Below are 14,811 nucleotides of genomic sequence, written 5' to 3' on the forward strand. Positions count from 1 at the left end.
ATCAGGGAAATACAAATCAAAACCACAATGAGATAGCACCTCACATCTGTCAGAATGGCTAACATTAACAACTCAGGCAACAACAGATGTTGGTGAGGATGCGGAGCAAGAGGATCTCTTTTGCATTGTTGGTGGCAGTGCAAGCTGGTGCAGCCACTCTGGAAAACAGTATGGAGGTTCCTCAAAAACCTAAAAATAGAACTACCCTATGACCCAGCAATTGCACTAGTAGGCATTTATCCAAGGATTATAGGTGTGCTGTTTCAAAGGGACACATGTACCCCCATGTTTATAGCAGCACTATCAACAATAGCCAAAGTATGGAAAGAGCCCAAATGTCCATCTATGGATGAATGGATAAAGCAGATGTGGTATATATATACAATGGAATATTACTCGGCAATAAAAATAATGAAATCTTGCCATTTGCAACTATGTGGATAGAAATGGAGGGTATTATGCTAAGTGAAATTAGTCAGAGAAAGAAAAAAATCATATGACTTCACTCATGAGGACTTTAAGAGACAAAAAGATGAATACAAAGGAAGGAAAACAAAAATAATATAAAAACAGGGAGGGGGACAAAACAGAAGAGACTCATAAATATGGAGAACAAATGAGGGTTGCTGGAGGGGTTGTGGGAACAGGGATGGGCTAAATGGGTAAGGGGCATTATGGAATCTACTCCTGAAATCATTGTTTCACTATGTGCTAACTAATTTGTATGTAAATTTTAAAAAATAAAAAAATTAAATTAAAAAAAGATTAAAAAAAGAAAAGAATATGGGAAACAGACTATTTTTGGGGAAAATGGTTACTTAGGAAATTAGTTAATACTTGTTGTGAGAAGCAAAATAGAGATTATTGTCTTCAAGAAAATCTTCTTTTATTTATTATCACTTTCTTTGAATAATCAGAAGCAATATGAATACTGCTCATTATTTCTGCAATACTAATATCATGAGCTAAATATAGTATTTGCCAGTTTCAACAAGGTGTTCCTCTTTCTGACTTACACAGCATGTTCATGAGCTATGAGATATATCCTGCAGAGTTTGTGAAATTTTCTTGGGCAATTTGAGCTTAGTTTACCCTCTGCCTATTATTCATAAATACAAAACTCCAAAAAGAGGATGGTAAAGGAAGAAATAGCAGTCTTGTGCAAATCTAATCCCAGACCACAATGTTTTATTAGGGGCTCCTTAATATTTTATATACAATGAAATTAGAGTCATAAAATCTAAAAATTATATTGAAATGTGAAAATAAATTTGTAATCCTCTATAGCACCTATACTTAATGAATGTGAATTCACAGGGTTTGCCATAACCAGGTTTGCCTTTTAATAGTAAATTCTTCTCCTATGTAATTTCTTTTGCAGACATTCCTTGCCTATAGATTGCCATGTTCTGTAGCACATGACTTGAGCCAGGTATGACTAAACCTGAGGACCCCGTGCCCAGGGTGACTAATCTCCAGGGTGGCAGGCATGAGGCTTTATCCCCAAGCAGAAACAATGTGATTGAGCAATGTGATTAAAGTAGTGTGTTCTAGATTTTCTATCATATATCCTTTTTAAAAAATGTCTATTTATTCATTTTGAGAAATAGAGCACATGAGAAAGTGCAGAGAAAGGGCAGAGAGAGAGAGAGAGAGAGAGAGAGAGAGAGAGAATCCCAAGCAGTCTCCATGCTCACCACAGAGCCAATGTGTGGCTCAATCTCATGAACTGAGCTAATATCAAGAGTTGGACCCTTAACCGACTGAGCCACCCAGGCATCCCTTCTCTATCATTTATCTTAACATGATTTAAAACCTTAAAGAATTAAAAAATAATTGAAGTTAAAAACACATGCTTGAGCATGCACACACACGGATATCCCACAGTTCCTACATTTCCTAGTTCTGGAAAAGCCATGATTTAGTCAGTCTAATAGGAGACCATAATTCATGAGGTAGGGTAATCTATGCAAAATAGAGGAAGAAGCAGATAGCTGGTAGCAACTGTAGACAGAAAGGAGCTAAGTCACTATGAAGCCAGTTAGTGAATAAACTCTTTATGTCCAGGGAATAACCTTTATGGCTATAACCAGGTTTCCTCATGTTTCTTTCACTTGGCCATGGCCAGAAAAAAACTTATGATAACTTCTTTTTACTTGAGAGTAGCTGGAGTGAACCTCAGTACCGTTCAACTTTCACTTGTAGCACTTTCTACGAAAAGATTTTATATTTTGTGCACTGGTTGTGTGTGTGTGCGTGTGCGTGTGCGTGTGTGTGTGTATGTGTGTGTGTGCGCGTTTAGGCTGAATCAAAAAGATCACACCATTTGAATGGAAAAAAAAAATTACCTGACTCTAAGTCTTATGCCTCAGGGAATTCACTATATTTGTACAGATTATAATGTCCTTTCTTCTACTAAAGACTGAAAGATTTCTTCTATTTTCTACTTTAAAAGGTGTTTTATTGTAGGCCCCAAAAGATGATAAAAGATGGCAGAAAAAATTTAAATCCTATCCATTAGAGTAAACTCTATAAGAAAATAAAAGTATCTATCCATTTGAGTAAATATTATAAGCAGCAGGTAAGTGTAATTCCTTTGAGACACCTATGGTGATGCAATTTTCTAGTCATCAAACAATTTATTTTATGGACTCTTGTAGCATTCAGCACATGTAAGAAATATCAACCTGTCCCTCATCTACGTGTTGTGAAAATGCATCATTTGCATCAGTAAAACATCTATGTTGAGAAATTAGCTTTCTGAATGTTATAATGTTTCTCTATATCATATACTACGAAAGTTTTGTTGATCAGTTTTTAACAGGTTATATTGTTTTCTGAGCAACATATCACTTTTAAATTTTTAAACATTTTTTTAATGTTCATTTATTTTTTGAGAGAGAAAGAGAGAGTGTAAGCTGGAGAGGGGAGATGCAGCTGGGGAGGGGAGACACAGACACAAAGAGAGAGGGAGACACAGAATCCAAAGCAGGCTCCAGGCTCTGAGCTGTCAGCACAGATCCCAACGCGGGGCTCAAACTCACAAACTGTGAGATCATGAACTGAGCTGAAGTTGGACACTTAACCGACTGAGCTACTCAGGTGCCCTATGATGAGCAACATATCATTTTTAAATTTCAATTACCCTCTAGGCTTCACCAGGTCCAATATAATTCATATATTCATAAAATAAGGGATAATTTAGAATTTAATTTTTGCCTTGCTTTTTTTTTTACTACTTTTTGTTTTTTTCCATTATTCCTCCCCCTTCTTTTCTCTCTTTACTATATTTTGTCTCCAAATATTCTTAATTTTTATACTTCTTCATGGTTCTCATATCCAGTATCTCGACAGGGTATGGAATATCATAGATGCTAATAAGTCTGTTCTTAATTAATTAGAATAATGGCCATATTCAATCAGGTAAATCATTCCTTTCTTTAGTCTAGTAGACTCAGATCATGTCAACATGTACAACTTGTGGGCAGTTGTTAATTTGTTACCATTTTTTTGTGTAGTGGATTTCTTTTCTTTTAAAAAAAATTTTTTTAAAGGTTTTATTTAAATTCTAGTTAGTTAAGATATAGTGTAATATTGGTTTCAGGAGTATAATTTAGTGACTCCTCACTTACATATAACACAACAGTGCTTATCACAAGTGCCCTCCCTAATACCCATAACCCAGTTAGCCCATCCCCTGCCCACCTCCCCTCCGTTAATCCTCTCTATAGTTAAAAAAGTCTCTTATGATTTGCCTCTCTCTCTCTCTCTAATCCTCTTATCATCAATCTCCTGCAAAACTGAAGATGTCATTGGTCTAACCGCTGAATAACTGGACAGTTTCCATTTTGGACAAGTACAAAAGCTGGAGATAAATCATCAACTATTGGGAATCAGACACACTACATGCAAATAAATAATCTTTATCTGATGCAGTTCTATTGTTTTATTATCTTTTTCCACTCTTATTGACTACTATTGATTGTTACTTCTTTTCTTTTACTAAGATTTATATTTACCCTGTACTTGACCTTTGGTTCTTCCCTTAACTATTTTCCTGAGGCATAGCAATCCTTAGTGCAGCCCAACTATATCAGAGTTCCCTGTATCAGAACTTCCCAAAGGTGGGAGTCCAGATACATTTAGCTGTAGATAAAAAGGGAGAGAGAAGATTGGCAATATCATTTTTAAAAAGGCTAATTAAAAATAACTGACTTAGGGGTGCCTGGGTGGTTCAGTCAGTTGAGTGTCTAATCTTGATTTTGGCTTAGCTCATGATCCCAGGGTCATGGGATCCAGCCCCATATTGGGCTTTGCACTAAGTGTGGAGACTGATTAAGATTCTCTCTCTCTCTCTCTCTCTCTCTCTCTCTCTCTCTCTCCCTCCCTCCCTCCCTCCCTCCCTCCCTCTGCCCCTCTCACCAATTTGTACTCTATATCTACAAAAAATAAAAATAAAAATAACTGAATTAAAAATATATCAAACTGTTAAATCTTTTTTTAAAATTCATACATGATCATTTCATATAAAACTCATAAAGAAAAGAACATAATTACAAATTACTTATAATTATCAGGAAAATTGAAATTATGAAATTGTTTCATGTCATACAGAGGCAAAAAATAAATTTTAAATATAAACTGATCAAGAAGAGAAATATAGTTTTCTTCTGAAAAAATAGCAAGAAATGAGAGATGAAACAATTTATAAGAATAAATAATGGAAGATACTTGAAAGATCATATAGTAGAATACTTTATGGGTCAACATTGTAAAAACACATGAGTATAAAAATGAAGTCAGAGAGTGAATTCCAGAATAGCCAGCATAAGGGACTCTGGAGACTCCCTCTCCAGCAAAACAACCAGAACTGGTGAAAATTATTTAAATGCACACACCTTTATGTGCTAATTGTGCTAAAATATAAAAATTGTGCTAATAGTATACAGCAAATCAAGAAACAATTATTCAAGGAAATCTATTAAATATTAGTGAGAATAGATATGATCTGTGGTATTTAGGACATGACCTGCTCCCTACTTCACTCCACCTCTAACTCAGCACAAGGGAAGCTTGCCTCCTGGCGAATGTCTCCAAGAAGAGGGGACTCCTCTTTCTCACCAGCTCCCTTTCAAAGACTTCAGTATTTTCCCTGTGGAGCCAGGTGGCCTCACTCCCATATTCCTCTCACTTCTGCTCTTCATTGAAGAGGCCCAATTCCATCTGAGTGTGGCTGAGAGGTTGGGGATCTGTTCCTCTACCCAATCCAGACTCATGGGCCAAGAATTCAAAGACCTTTATGGCTTTCACCCCAGTTCACTCATAGAGTAGACATTTCAAGCCAGAGAGGCAAGTCATAAAAACCAGTCTACAGCCACTCCCCCAGGACCCTGATCATCAGAGTGAGTGCCACTTCAAAAGATGTAAAATATTATGTCAAAGTAAGTATGGGCACATTTCACTCTTATTCATGTATTTCCCCTTAAATTCATTATATCACCTTAAAATAAACAAACAGAAAAAAATTAAAATGTACTGCCATTAAGTAAAACTATTATTTAAAGTTTTCAGGGAAAAGTATGAAAAAAAAAAAAAAAGAGAGTTGCACAGAGAGAGAACCCCAGAGATCTCTTATCCAGTATTCAGCAAAGTAGGTACTGAACGGTGTATCTATGGGAGGAAACTGAGGCTGGGGTAAAATCCATCTAAAAGGATTAGATGAAATAGTACATGATACTCACACAGGGCTGGGAATATGCCTGTTTTAACCAATCTGACTGAAAAATCTTGTAACTGGTACACTGGGCACTCAGAAGGATTTTACCTTCCTTGGTAACAAGAAAACAATAATTCCTAGAATAAATGCCGCTCTGCCCTTGCCTAAGAACATTTTAGAAACTCTGAAAGGATTAAACTCTTTCTAAGTAACTTAACCAGAAGGAAGCTTAATAAGATGTATACAAGTTTGAGAATATTCTGCACCAAAAGGTAAAATTCACAATGTCTGCAACCCAATCAAAAACTGCATTCAAAGAAGCGGAAAAATGCTATCTATAATGAGATCAATCAATCTATCGAAACTGACCTAGAAATAATACAGCTCAGAGAAATAAAAGGTAAGGGCATTGAAAACACAAAATAACTCAAAATACATTCAAAACGTACACATATGAAATTTATGAAAGTAATTCTTTGTGATCTTGGTGTTAGGAAAAAAAAAATACATATAGCAACCACCAAAGCATGATTCATAAAAGTAACAAATAAATAATGATAAAATGGAAAAGTTGGACTTCATAAAGTAGTACAGCCATTTTAGAAAACAGTTTGGAAATGTCTTCTTAAAACTGAACATATGTCTGCCATATGACTCACTCATTCTGCTCCTAGTCATTTACCCAAGAAAAATGAAAGCATATGTACACAGAAAGACTTATACACAAATGTTCATGACTGCTTTAATACAATAGCCCCAAACTATAAACAACCCAAATGTCTATCTCTAGATAAATAAACAAATTAAGGTATAGATCCACACAATAGAATACTTATCAGCAATATATATGTAACAACATGGATGAATCTCAAAATATTTATGCTAAGAAAAATCAGAGGGAAAAGAATATTAAATGAGCCTAAAAATTCGAGAAAATGTAAACTAATCTATAATGACATAAATCAGAACAGTGGCTGTGATTTGAGCATGAAATGATGAGTGGGGGAGGAAAGGATTACTAAAGAGTATGAAAAAACTTTAACAGATGATGAATATGTTCATCAACTTGATTGTGGTAAGGATTCATTGCTATATACACATGTGAAAATATATCAAACTGTCCACTTCAGATATTTGTATATTGTTTTCTATTATATCTCAATAAAGCTATTTTTAAAAAATAAAAATATTAAAAAGGAAAGTTTCTCAATGGTTTTTTTGGTGATTATTTGCTTTCATCTACCATTCACACTTATATGAAACAATTGTTTTATCTCTTTCCATAAGATGTCTCTTTTTAAATAAAATTTTTGTTAATGTTTATTTATTTTTGAGAGGGAAGGGGAGAGAGCACAAGTGGGTTAGGGACAGAGAGAGAGGGAGACAGAGAATCCCAGGAAAGTTCCACACAGCCAGCGGAACCCAAAAACATACTTGACATACTTGAACCCACAAACCTTGAGATCATGACTTGAGCTAAAGTCAGACGCCCAACCAACTGAGCCACCCATGCGCCCCTAATGTATCTCAGAGTGTAGCCTGCAGCATCTCGAGGTAATATCTTAACAGCATTCAGAAACCTCCAAATTTTGCATGTTCTTTTCTCACACAGACATACACACCCCACATACGGGTATTGTTAACGCTATTTTCTTTCATCATTTAATACATGTCCAGCATGATCCAGATTTAAGTGGCAAGGACATTTCCAAAGTGGTAAGTATAAACACAAGAACATGAAAAAACCCTGATTTATGGTTTACAAGTTTAAATGTTAATACTTTCAGTTAATCCTTATCGTACATGATGCAGGGACTTTAAACTCAGGGGACACAAATCTTTCCTTTTTATTTTCTTTTAGGTTTAGCTTCAGAAATTTCACAATCCCTGTGTTACATGTTAATATTACTCTCATTCAAATTAAAGTTTTATAAAACTGATATTAAATGAAGCTTTAGACCAAATCTAGTTTTGCACTACCAAACAATATTTAAATTAAATATATAATCTACCATTTTTAAAAGTAGATTGCATAGAATTCAATGCAACACAACAAAAAAACAAGAAACAAAAACAAACGTGGTCAAAGAATACTGCTAAGATGTTGGCTAAAGGAATTTTTGCACTAATTCTCAGAAATGTTAACATGCTAAAGTATATTTGGACTTAGTTTTAGAGAATTTCCTTGTAAGAACAGACTTAGAATGTACATGGAATATTAAGAGTTTCTTTCTAAATTTAGTAGACTGGAATCCCCTTCCTTTTTTCCTTGAATATTTATTAATACTTGCCTTAGTAGTCTTTAATCCTATGCATTCTCAAAAAATAGCTAAGGATCACCAGAGGTACTTAATAAATATTAGGATTTCTAGGTCTGACATCGAGGAATTCTAATTTTAAAAGTCTGCATTAAGACCAGGAATCAGCATTTTTTTTAAGGGATTGGCATTTTTTTTTAAACTAGAACCTCAGCTGATTCTAATCCAAATAATATAACTCTGTGTTTGAGAAACACAGAGTTCAGAAATTCACTCTCATGCTTCCAAATGCTGAAAAATTATTTACTAAGTAATCTTACAGTAAAATTACACTATGTTTGCAATGAGCTTTTGCATTATTTTTGATTGACATTACATTGAATGTCAAAAAACCTGTTTGCATGGAGAAACACAGCTAAAGCTAACTTAAGCTTGATGGTCAAACATTTGAAACACACAATGTATAATAAATAAATAACACTTGTAGAATGCAGGCAATACTATTAGTCACTGACAAGCTTCACTGACTCACCACAAAGTCAGGCTTTGCTGGATATGCACATCCTTCAGTGCATAATTCTCATGGTGGGGGCCGTGGGGGGAAGTGCTGCACATATGAAGAGTGATGAGTATTTAAAAAGGCTAGAACTGGGCGCCTGGGTAGCTCAGACAGTTAAGCGTCTGACTTCGGCTCAGGTCATGATATCGCGGTTCGTGGATTTGTGCCCCGCATAGGTAGGGCTGTGTGCTGACAGCTCAGAGCCTGAAGCCTGTTTCAGATTCTGTGCCTCCCTCTCTCTCTGCCCCTCCCCTGCTTGTGCTTTGTCTCTCTCTGTCTTGCAAATAAATAAACATTAAAAAATATTTTTAAAAAAGGCTAGAACCACAAATGTCCCTCATTGTGAGATGATAAACCTTCTTATGGTCAAAATCCCTTTCCTAGACATAAGTCACCTAACTCCAAAAGGCTACTAAGCTTAACTTTTAGATTCTATATAATAATTTCAACCTCAATATTTGAAATATTATCACATATTTATGAACTAATTTTTTCTAATGCCTTTCTTTTTTTTTTAAGTTTACTTATTTATTTTGAGAGACAGTGCAGAAAGGGCAGAGAGTGGAGAAGACAGACAGAATCCCAAGCAGGCTCTGCACTGTCAGCATGGAGCCTGAGGCAGGGTTTGAACTCACAAACCATGAGATCATGACCTGAGCTGAAATTGGATGCTTAACTGACTGAGTCACCCAGCACCCACCTAATGCCTTTCTTATTTCCATATGCTCATTACTCAAGTCACTCAAACACCCAAATTATATTGTCTTTTGACTTTTGTTGTTGCTTCATCTGTCAGAGTCATTCATCAAGTTCATCTGCAATTTGACTTATCTTTCAAATTTATGTTCCCGCTTTTTTTAAATTCCATTTTACCCATGAGGTTAGTGCCTTATTAACTCATGCTTGAAACATCTCTTAAATACTCTTCCAGGCCTCAGATTTCTCCCCAAACTCAAGTGCTAGGTCTTAGAACACTCAAGTCCAATCTTTGCCAGACAAATTATTCTGTTTCTCTAGATCTCAGTTTTCTGTTATTGCTGCAAAACAAATTACCATAAGCTTAATGGCTTAACCAAAACATATTTATTATCTCACAATGTCTGTGGGTTAGGAGTCCAGAGAAGGCCTGGCCCTCTTCTCAGTGTCACCAGCTGAATTCAAAGTGTTGGCTGGGACTGTGATTCCCATCTGAGTTTTAGGGTTTTCTTCAAGCTCACTCATTATTGATAAGTTTATTTCCTTGAGGATGTATGTCTGAGGTCCCCATTTTTCATTAGCTGTCACTCAGAAACTGCTTTAAGCAACTAGTGATCACCCACAGTCCTTTGCCACATGACGCCCAAAGATAGTTCACAAGAAAGTGGTTTACTTTTTCCAGGCCAGGAGGAGAATTTCCCTCTGACACTTCATTCTTTTATAAAAACCTCAGCTCATTATGTCAGGGTTTCCCTTGACAATCTCCCTTTGATGAGCTCAAAAGGGACACATAATTGTATCTGCAAAAATCTCTTTTGCCATATAAGGTAACCTGATCACAGAAGTGATGCCACAAATACTATATTCACAAGTGCCTTCGACACTCAAAGGGAAGAGATTATACAAGGATGTGGGTCAATGAGCCTTGTCATGGAATTCTGCCTCACACACTAATGCAAAAGTTAGTTTGCTGGAAACGAAAATCTTAAGATCCTATGATAGTAACTGCTCAAGCTACAAACTAATAAGCTTATACATGAAATAAAACTTAATAAACTTTATAAAAGTTATAAAGTTTATAAAATATAACTTCTCAAGGAGCTTGTACATTTAAAAAGGCAATGCTCATCTTTTTCCCACAGTAAATGGCAAATACTCACTTCCTTGCTGCACAGAAAATTAAAAGCTGCAATGAAACCACCTGTGGTTTTGAGTACAGAGCTATCCAGAGGCACCAAAGGGATTTCTGAGTTAGACTCATGGTGGGAGAAGGTTAGATGAAAATTATGTTTCATTCTACTCTGTAAAGCTTATGCAAAAAAAAAAAGTCTCAATCATTGCCTACAGAATAAATTCCAAACTCTTTAATATGGAATAAAAGATTTTCCAAGACTGAACTTCCTGTTTACCTCTCATATCTGTATCACACAGAAAGTTTCATGGTTACTTCAAACAGTGCTTTTTTTCCACAGAAGTACATGGTTTCTTTGCTTGGAATTCTCTACCACCTACCTTCACCCACATCCCCTATGATGAATTTGATTCATTGTTTAAGATCTACTTACTCATTTAACAGCTATTTACTGAGTGCCTGTTATTCATCAATGAATTGTTAAGTCTTTACCTCTCCCACAAAGTGGGGCTGATCTCTGCTTCCTTTTTGGTGCAAAATCTAGAGCCAGTTCATGTATCTATTACTACACCTGTTAAATCTTAGATTTATATGTCCAGCATCTAAATGTGAATACCTTAAAGGAATGATTTTGTCTTACTTGTTTATATTTCTAGGACAAATTCAGGGATTGCTACAACTCATTAATCATGGTTTGCTGAAGATAATAATAATAATAGTAATAATAATAACATCTAAAGTGGTTTCAGTGATTCCTCATATTGTGAAAACACTTTACACATATTGGCTCAAAAAAATCCTTGCAATAGGACGTTTAGGAAAACATTATAATCCTCACTAGTATGTGAGAAAACTGAAGTTCAGAGACAGAGGCAAGACTTTTATATAAGTTCTTAAGTTTATGTTCTCTATACCAACTCAGTTCCAAACAGGAGCATCAACATCACTCACACATGTAAGTAACCCAGTGCTAACATATTCTCAGGTTCCAATAGAGTCCTACTTCATCAGAAAATCTGGGGGCAGGGCCATATAATCTGAGATTGAATAGGCCCTATAGGTGATGATACCAGCTAAAGTTTGAGAACCAGTGCTCCATAATCAAACAACTTTTATACAGAAACTTGGAAATTATATTCATATGTTAGATTATGATGGAGGAAAAAGAAAAAAAAACATAAAAATGACTCATTTTTCTCAGAAGTCATATCCATTATATAGAGTCTGAACTCAGAAGTCATATCCATTTTATAGAGTCTGAAACTTAACACAATGTCAGTATGCTGAACTGGCCAATGTTTAGTTAAACATAAGAAAATAATCTTCTCTATTGGCTGTAATAACTAGGATTTACATCAGTTACACATTCCTCTGTAGAGGGAAACATTCTCCACAACTTGCTTATCATCCCTAAAGATATCTTAAATATGTCCAGGTCAAAGTTCTTATTTTTTCTTCATTTGGTTCTTAACTCATGCATTATAGAATTCTTAGTAATCAGGAAGCATTTTAACAATTTCTTATTCAATTTAATTTGATTTGATTTGATCAGCTTATCTTTTCCTATTACTTTCACCAGGGATTGTCTTTAAAAAGTGTCAAGTGATATTATAGTAAAAATTGTTAAGTGGTAATAGGAAGTCAGATTTTGATTTCTGAAAAGACAGGAGTGCAAGATAAGGATGGAATGGTCCTTTCAGTGAGGAGTGTTTACTGAGGGATTTTAGAGTGAACGTTCACTGAGCATATCTAGAGGACAGCAAGAGAAATGAATGCATTCAGTGCAGAGTACTGCATACCACATATTTGCACATACACCTATAAAAATAGCTTAATGCACTCAGCAAGTCTACCGTATAATTGTGAGGACAAACTGTATCAACATGCAAAAAAAAGAATTATAAAAAATAAAAAGTGATAGAGATGAATGCAAGTTTAGGCATAGTAAGTGCTCTATGATGGCCACGCATCGGAGAATACAGAAATAAAGGAGGCCTCGCTACTTCTGAATGTAGCACAGAACCATATTCTGTATATGGTTTTTGTCTTGATTTCTTTTTCTAGTCTTGACTCAGATGATTTTGTTTCCTTTCTTTTCTTTTGTTTGACCCGATGATTTTCAAGTATGATGTTTATAAGATCAAACTTTTCATGTTTTTACATATAAACAAAAGTCTCCCCCTTATCTAAGATGTAATCAAATCTGTTTGTCACTCAGAGCATAAGCCATACTTGTCAAAAAATAAAGCATTTTCTAAAATTTGAGTACAATATAGAATTCCCGTCAGCTATGGTAAAAACAGTCAATCAACATTAATGAAGTACTCGTATGTTAGTCTCTGACCTCCATTTGAATATGAGACAAACCCTCAAAATAAACAAAATGCTAAGAAATTGAGAAGAACCAACAAACTATGTCAGAATTAATGTAGGTAATATAGCAATCAAAGGAGAGTCCTCAAGAACTGACTGGAGCTTTCTCCTAGGCCGAGGAAGTCAGATTTAAAATTTATTGTACAGATTATGGCTTTTGATCAGAAGTGCTTAAAGAGAAAAGTGGCTGGATGAGATCTTTGTCATAGTATGGTAACTCTAAAAGCAGTGTAGATGGTCCATTTAGCAAAGATCTAACCAAGTCTAGGACATAACAAACATCCTAAAGGCAGAATTAGAATGGGTGTTCCTGAGTGCTGGCAGAATATATGATCAGGCTTTATACTAACCTGAAAGTTTAACTTAGCATAGCAACATGTCTAACTTGTGTCTTGTGGGCTTGTATTTTTGCAAAATTTGTTTGAGAAAATGTATTTAATAGAAGTTCTGAAACAAAAGTAGTGATTAGTGATAAATTACAAGTAAGTCCTTGTTTGGGGAAAAATATACACAAAGAGTAATTAAAATAGAAAAGAAGATAACTAAATAGATCATAAACCTTTTAATTTCTTAGTAATAGAGACAATCCTATATTATATAATACCTTATATAATAATTATCTCTATATAATGTAGAGCCCCATACAATATAATCTTATACTGTATTATCATATCTGCTGGGCCAGCATGCCCATTAGTAAGAATTATTGTTAATCTAAGATAAGATATTTGAATTACAAATTAAAATAATTGGAGTGGTTTGCAAAAACCAATCTCCTAGCGGGTTACCTTTAGAATAATACATAAATTATTACTATGCACATAGGAAACATTTTTAACAATCATCATAAATAATTCTTGGATTTTTTTAAAAATTTTTTTTAACGTTTATTTATTTTTGAGACAGAGAGAGACAAAGCATGAACAGGGGAGGGTCAGAGAGAGGGAGACACAGAATCTGAAACAGGCTCCAGGCTCTGAGCTGTCAGCACAGAGCCCGACACAGGGCTCGAACTCACGGACCGCGAGATCATGACCTGGGCCGAAGTCGGCCACTTAACCGACTGAGCCACCCAGGCGCCCCAATAATTCTTGGATTTTAATGTGCATGTGACATCAGGTCCAAGATACCTGTATTGTCACGGGGAAAAACAAACAACAAACAAATAAACACCACTACTAACCTCACGAGGCATCTCCCCTATAAATTTATTTCCCATCTAAAGGTTGTGTGTGTGTGTTTGTGTGTGTAAATTTAGTTGTATGAAGAGCAGAGCTCTACTTAATATTTAAATTACTGTGCATTTTTTCTGAGACAAGTACAGTTTTACCCCCTGTAGGAACTACTAGTAATCAGTTATTGATGTTTAGCCAAGTTTATCCTCAGAACTTTGCAATTCCAAAAATCAACAAATTGAAGACATAATTCAAGGAATTTCTGTCTGTAATCTAAATACTATAGAGGAGTTTGGAAATAATAGCATCTAACATGTACTTAGTGCTCACTATTGCCACACATGAATCTTGGTGGTTTTCATACATAACTCCTTAATTTCTCCAACTTTTCCAGGATGTATATATTATTGTTAGACTTGTTATACATAAGAGGAAAATAGGGCACACAGAGATTGTATTGATATACCTTCCAGAGTTACCTAATTTAAGAAATGCATAAATCTGGTTTAAATTACACTTAATCAGAGAGTGACTATGGTTTGAAAAAGAAAATGTAAAATGTCCCGCATCTAACACTTCATACTAGTTTCAGCACATAAATTGTGACTTGGGGAACTTTTCCTGTTATTTACCTTTAATCTCTTTGTCATTTTTGAACCATCTTATATCAGCTGCAGGTTTGCTACCAGATGTTTTACAAGTCAGCTGCATCAAATCTCCCTCCATAACCGGTGATGAAAATCCACTAATTTGAGGCTTCTCAGGAACACCTGAAATTTAAGCAAATGGAGGGAACATCAGTCTCCAGAGCTGATTCATTCTTATGACTATTACTTTCACCAAGCTAGAATGGGTTGTTAATTAACAATAACTTCAATAGAAAATAACAAAGTGTTATATAA

General features: G+C 35.2%; 1 protein-coding gene across 1 annotated transcript in view; it reads right to left on the reverse strand.

Annotated features, from left to right (window-relative positions):
* CADM2 (cell adhesion molecule 2) overlaps positions 1-14,811 on the reverse strand; it is a 266,603-nt gene that overhangs the window by 167,690 nt on the left and 84,102 nt on the right. The window contains exon 4 of the mRNA XM_047875439.1: positions 14,542-14,679. Coding sequence (XP_047731395.1) covers positions 14,542-14,679 — 138 coding nt within the window. The remainder of the gene's footprint in view (positions 1-14,541; positions 14,680-14,811) is intronic.

Source organism: Prionailurus viverrinus, chromosome C2 (assembly GCF_022837055.1).
Source record: "Prionailurus viverrinus isolate Anna chromosome C2, UM_Priviv_1.0, whole genome shotgun sequence".
Taxonomy (NCBI): Eukaryota; Metazoa; Chordata; class Mammalia; order Carnivora; family Felidae; genus Prionailurus; species Prionailurus viverrinus.